Source organism: Lonchura striata, chromosome 4 (genome assembly GCF_050655825.1).
Source record: "Lonchura striata isolate lonStrDom1 chromosome 4, ASM5065582v1, whole genome shotgun sequence".
NCBI lineage: Eukaryota > Metazoa > Chordata > Aves > Passeriformes > Estrildidae > Lonchura > Lonchura striata.
The window spans coordinates 64,737,564-64,743,605 of record NC_140706.1 but is presented as its reverse complement, the minus strand read 5'-3'; the positions used below and the strand labels follow the sequence as shown (position 1 = coordinate 64,743,605).

The 6,042-nt window shown below is 56.2% G+C and overlaps 1 protein-coding gene across 2 annotated transcripts; it reads right to left on the bottom strand.

The window, feature by feature from the left end:
- Nucleotides 1-679: 679 nt before the first annotated feature.
- MEPE (matrix extracellular phosphoglycoprotein) lies at nucleotides 680-5,752 on the bottom strand. Of its 2 annotated transcripts, XM_085578258.1 has the most exons (6): nucleotides 5,691-5,712; nucleotides 5,403-5,490; nucleotides 4,914-4,985; nucleotides 3,296-3,349; nucleotides 3,063-3,155; nucleotides 680-2,962 (listed from the first exon to the last, which is right to left on the bottom strand). In XM_085578258.1, exons 2-6 carry the CDS (start codon nucleotides 5,406-5,408, stop codon nucleotides 1,028-1,030), a joined length of 2,160 nt encoding a protein of 719 aa, XP_085434384.1. In that variant the 5' UTR covers nucleotides 5,409-5,490; nucleotides 5,691-5,712; the 3' UTR covers nucleotides 680-1,027. The 2 variants fall into 2 exon arrangements, with proteins under 2 accessions (XP_085434384.1, XP_077638716.1); XM_077782590.2 differs by lacking the exon at nucleotides 5,403-5,490 and having other exon boundaries at nucleotides 5,691-5,752.
- Nucleotides 5,753-6,042: the final 290 nt, after the last annotated feature.

The window sequence follows — 6,042 nt, the reverse complement described above, 5'->3', positions numbered from 1 at the left end:
AGCAGGCACTCTGTGGGTACTTCACTGACATTGTGGCTGCTCCTGGCTGCTCCCACATGCTCCCTGCATGGACACAGCATGTGTGGTGAGTCCCCTCAGCATGTGCTGAGGCAATACCTCTCTCCCTGAGGCTCAACACCTCTTCCGCTGTGCCATTCGCTCTGGTGCGCTGCTGAACACACCTGTTTTAGCAGTTTCTCAGACAGAAAAAACAACTTGCAATTGCATAAACAGTGATTAACTCTAAGCACCACTGAGGGCATGGCTCCAGGACGTCAAAGCCCAGCCTGGCCTGTGTGCGGGGCCCAGTGGCAGGAGTGGCGGTGGCACAGCCAGGGTGCTCCTGGAAGGACAGTGTGGCCAGGAAATGTACCATCAGGAGGGCATGATGAGGACTTCTTGCTGGGGGACGTGGAGGAAAGGATGCTCTGTGGGCTTCCCTAGCAAGCCCAGGGATGCCGGTGGCCCTGGGCAGGATCTGGCAGCATTTGGTACCCCAGGGGAGGGATGTGTGGGGCTTGTTGGCCAAATTGCAGTCCCACAAGAAATGGCAGGGCCAGGGATGTGCTAGGGCCAGAAACCCCCTTATGCCTAGGGACCAGCCCACTCCCAGCACGGTGCTTGTGGCAGTGACTGCCTGAAGTCCCATTGCAAACACCAGAGTCAGCAGATCCTCAGGTACAGAAACGCCTTTATTTCTCCAGTAGGCTGGAAGTGAAACAGCGAGGACAGAGGCTTTTTCTCAATGCTTCCTTAGTTGCTTTGCATCAGTGCACAAACACCGCTACCCTATGCCCTGTAGCATAGCTGCTGTTCCCTAGCACACCCACAGTACATTCCTGCTGCTGTGCCATGTGCAGCCTCCCCCAGATTAACAGCAGATTGCGTGAACCAGTGATTTTTTGGCTCCTGGGCTGCGAAGCACCGTGTGCCCCCAGCAACCTGCCCCTCACCCAGGCAAGAGCAGAGCCCGCAGTGGGGATGCCAAGGCAGAAAATGCGGCGTGCGGGGTGGTGCCGGCCGTGCCTCAGAGCGGCCCCTGGATCCAGCGGCCCTGCGGGTACCCCGAGGGCTGCAGCCCCGCCTGCCCGCTCTCGCTGTGGCTGCCCCGCTCCCCCTCGGAGGACTGGCTGCTGTCGGAGCTCCCGAGGCCGGGGTAGGGGCCCTGGGGGCCGCCGAGGCTGTAGAAGGCCCGCTCGCGGACGTGGAGCTCGTCGGCGCGCTTCAGCTGGTCCAGCTGCCGGCTGCGGCCCAGCACGGCCACGGTGCCCGGCGCCGCGGCGCCCAGCCTCCCGCCCGGCTGCCCGCGCCGCCGGCCGCCCCCGGCCCGCGGCGCTGCCGTCGCGCTCGCTCCGCCTCGGCCCCGCTCCCGGCCCGCTGCCGTGCTGCCCGTGTCTCGCCCTGCCTGTGGGGCAGGGCTGCCTCCTGCTTTGGCGGCATGAGACCTGCCCCCAGCATCGCCATCAGAGCCGCCAGCGCTCGTCTGGGCCCCGCTCGCTGCCCAGCCGCTGGGTTTCCCACTTGGTGCGGTGTCCACCCTGGGTGTCTTGGCGAGCCCTGCTCCCCCTGGACGGACCCTCACCCCTGCCCCTTCCGCACGGGAGGGTCTGGAGGTGGCTGTGCCTGCTTCCCCACTGCCTCCTCTGCCCAGCACAGTGCCCGTGCCTGCCCTGTGGCTGCTGGCTGTCACCGACGGCGTGGTGCGGTCCCCCTCGGTCGCGGCCGGGCGGATGCCGGCCCCCTTGGCTGGGACAGCAACAGTGGCCTCCGTGTCATCCCAGTGGTGGGGGGTCGTGGTAGCCACACGGTCTGGCTTCCCCTTGGACTTCTGTCCCTCTCCTCTCTCCTCATCGTCATCTTTCCCGTGGATTCTGGTCACTGTGGAGCTGCTAGTGTCACCACTAGTGACTGTCCAGGCGACAGGGGTTACCAGTCCTCTATCAACGCCAATGGTGGTGGCACCTTCCTCATCCTCTCCAGTGAGATGGCCGTCCCTGAGGCTGCTGGCAAGGCTGTCCCCGCGGGTTGGGGTGGCTCTGGTGGCCATTCTTTCGGGCTGCCTGTGGGCAGGGATGCTGTCATCTTCACCACTGGGTGCCGCAGTGACGTCCAGCCTGCGGAGGGGCCTGCCGCTTCCCACAGAGGGGATGCTGTCATTCTCCCTACCCACGGTGACACCAGCCTGCGTGGTTTCCTGCTCCCCCACATGGATGTTCGCCCTCCCAATGAAGATGTTAACCTCGTCATCCTTGCCTGGAGAGAACTGGGTGAAGCCATTGGCCCTGTCTGTGCTGCCCAGGCTCCCACGGGTGACGGTGACACTGCCTGAATCGGGGATGTAATCATATTCATCCACACCTGCGGCATCCACTAGGACATCCTCCATCTTCTCAGTGACAGAGGACAAAGCAATGCCTCCTGTCCCTGTACCCTGCTTAACACCCTCCTGCCCTTGGCCAGAGACAGTGGCCTCCCCGCTGCCCTCATCCCCTGCCCCTCTGGTAGTAGGGGCCCTCTCCCTCCCAGCAAACACGGCTCCCCCCCCCGGAGTCACCCTGGGGGCACCATCATCCTTATCCTCACTCCTGACACTGGACCTGTTCCCCACCACAACCTCACTGGGGCGTTCACCCTGAGAGAGAACGGGAGCACCGCCATCAACTTCCACCACGAAATCCAGATCGCCGCTGCCCTCTGAGCTGGATGGGATGGGACCCATGCCACCACCACTGCCCCGCGCTCGTGTGCCGGTGCCAGGGTGAGGACTGGGGCCATCCTTGCTGATGCCTGGGGTGCTGTGGGGTTTAGGTTTGAAGACAATCCCATACTCGACTACTTCAGTGCTGCTGTTGTCACTGTGCTTTGGGGCCGTCCCAGCCGACCCAGCCGGTGGCTCTCGTCTGGCATTATCCTCATCCAGCCGGTGGCTGGGGATGATGCTCTGGTGGCCAGCCTCTTCTTTCTGTGGAGTACACACAAGGGAGAGGTCAGGGTGATGGATTGTTGCTGGGGGCACCGCAGCCAAGCCGGGATCCAGCAGTGTCCCCTGGCCACCGCCTTACCTTTATCTGTGTCTGGTTCCTCCGCGTCGAGTATGAGTATACATATTTGAAAATGTAGAAGCCATGCTTGGCGTTGCAGCTTTTCAGAAGTATCTGGTGGGGAAGAAAATAACCAAAACCCACCATTTTCTTATTAATTACATTGGCAGAAGTTTCCCTTTCTGTATCTGGCACTGCAGTAGAATCCCATGACTACCCACTGAGGCCCCAGGAGGTGGCAGAAGGATACATACCCGGTGTTGTCCCACACAGTTCCCAGCAGCTCTCCTAGGCAGCGGCGGTGGCACCTGTGGGCAGCAAAACACAGGCAAGAGCTGAGGCATCGAATATTGCCTCAGCATACAGGCAGCTGCCACTGCCCACTGCTGACCATCCACCTTTTCCCACCTTCAGGGAAGGGTGGGAAAAGTGCATTGATAAGCCAATAAATTCCCAGGCACTACCTGGGGTGCTGACTTAAAGACAGCAGTAGTAGGAAAGGTCAAAATCCCATTTCCAGGATCCGAAAAGTATTGTGAATTTTGCTACAGCATGATTGTATTGCATGATAGCTTTCATAGGGTATTATTGATAAATAACAAATAATATTTTCCTGGAGACTGCTGCAGAGGATTTTACCACAGAGCATTTTTAATACATAGTACCACTGCTCAAAAAAGAATGCTCCAGCTTACTGCTTGGATCTGCCTGTGATGAGAGTCCGGAGCTGGTTAACTGGTGGAGTTTACAGCCAGTGTTTGCTGAGCTACTGAGCAGCGACCTCTGTGTCCTCACGGCTGGGTTTCTGTATATGCTTGCAGGCTTCCAGCTCTCCCTGATTATCCTGGCATCTTTTGGTGGGCATTGGCTAGTGCATCTCTCAGGGTTGGGGGACCTACTGCTGGTAGCTGAGCACCACAAAGCCATTTCAGGCATTCCCTACATGCCAGAGTGAGAGACAGCCCCATGGAGGGGAGTCCTCTTTGATTTCAGAAAAATTAGTCACTGAAACATCCCAAGCCCATCTGAAGGGGCAGAAACACACCCCAAAGTATTGAATATTCCCAGGTTGTTTCATTGTTTGTGAACAGTGTCAAAGCTCTGGTCACACAGCATAGCATTAATTCCCATCTGTGCCCCTATCTGAAAAGCAAATCTGTGCTGATTTATTGCCTTCCCCTGGGCTGCTCTGCTGCAGACTGGGTTGTGAGAGTTTGCTCTGTGGGGTAAAGACTCAAGAGAAGGGGGTAAAATACACATGGGAGGAGGAGCCTTCTCAGAGAAGATGGGATTTCCCTCCTCCCTATCCTGACAAAAAGCAAACCTTTTCTAGGAGCAGACTTTCACCCTAGCTATGTATTTAGTAAGCTGAGCAACAGTTATGCAGGACAAAAATGGCTCATCTTCGTTTGCCCTGGTTTTAGTTAAATTTCTCAAAATTTCACATTAGAAGAGCTGGAAAATATTGTGGGCACCCCGCTGACCACTGTTCCCCACACAGGTAAGATGAGCACCCTTCCCATACCTCCCTTCCTGTGGCTTGGCTCAGGCTGTTCACAGGCCAAAAGCACCGGGCAGATCCCAGATCCACAGAAATCCAGGAGAAGAGGTACCAGCCACCCAGACAGACACTTGTGCAATGCTCTGATTGCTAAACTGAAGGGACATGCTCAGCCCCCTCAGTGTTAATATATATATTTTTCTTCTGGGCTCGCTTCTGCTGTCCACCTTACTCCCTTCCCCAGGCACTAGAGGTGGTGTACACAACTACAGCCCATGTGTTCCCGCTGCTGAAAGCATGCCAAGATGCACAGGATAGCACATCTCATGCTTCCAGCAGTATGCTGAGAACCCAGGAAAAGCCATACTCACGGGTGTGGCGAGGGTTGTGCTGAGCAGGCACAGGCACAGACAGGCAAGGGATGCTTGCATCTTGGGCTGCTCCTGGAGGTACAAAGTGAAGCGTTGCTGCAGTTTGTCTTCCTGGGACTTGTGGTCCTCAATAATCCTGGTTAGCAGCGACCTAAAAGCCCCTGCTATCCCAAAGCTCCCACGGCAGGAGGGTTTTCCAGTGACCTCAGCTTTTCCCAGGCTTTGTGGTGGCCCTTGGCATTGTCCTGCCTCTTTGCATCCCTCACAACAAGGGCAATGCTCTCACCACATGCTTAGGGCACAGCCAGCAGCTCTGAGTGGGAGCTCTGACACTGCCTATTAAACTGCCTAACTTCCTCTGTCAAAGCAGCTTGGGTGGATATTTGCCATAAATGATCCCTCAAAGTTGCTGCAAGCAAAGCTGTTTGTAAATCTGAATTAAGAAAGCAGCAGGCTTTCACAGCACTAATAAATGGCAGCAGGCAATACCTCCATTGGCCAATAATTCTCATTTCACCCAACCACTCTTGCTTGAGCTTGCAGGTCCATCCCAGTGACTGAAGACATACCAGTGTTACTACAGGAAACACCAGAAGGAAATTCATGCACAAGGATCAGCAGTACAAAAGCAATGTAAGCTCAAGAGATGTGCACAGCCAAGGATTGGGATGTCCCCATCCCCATTGTGGCTTGCCCAGAGTGAAAGCAGGAGAAGCCCTGGCAGCAGAGTTGAAGGGCTAGGGAGAGACTGGGCAGGAAGCTAGATAAGCAGATTACCTTTTCCTGTTGGAGGCAGGTCCCAGTGGAGACTGTGGAGCCTGTGCCCACTTTGCTGAAATTTAAAGTTGGCCCCAGGTGCACAGAGCCAATCAGCTCCTGCCCAGGGACATTTGTCAGCTCTGGCAGCACTCACAGATAACCAGGGGGAGTAATTTCCAGCTAAAAATGTGTTTGTGGTAAAAGACAGCTATCAAATGTTCCACCTGGCTGGATAAACAGAAAGCATAGTTTATAAATATCTCTTCTGAAGGCAAAATTGCTCAATGATTAGTGCAGATCTTAGTGTGGCACCCATCCAGCTTGGTTATCGATAAGAGGGTGTGCAGTGGGTCTTGGCTTGCTCACTGTG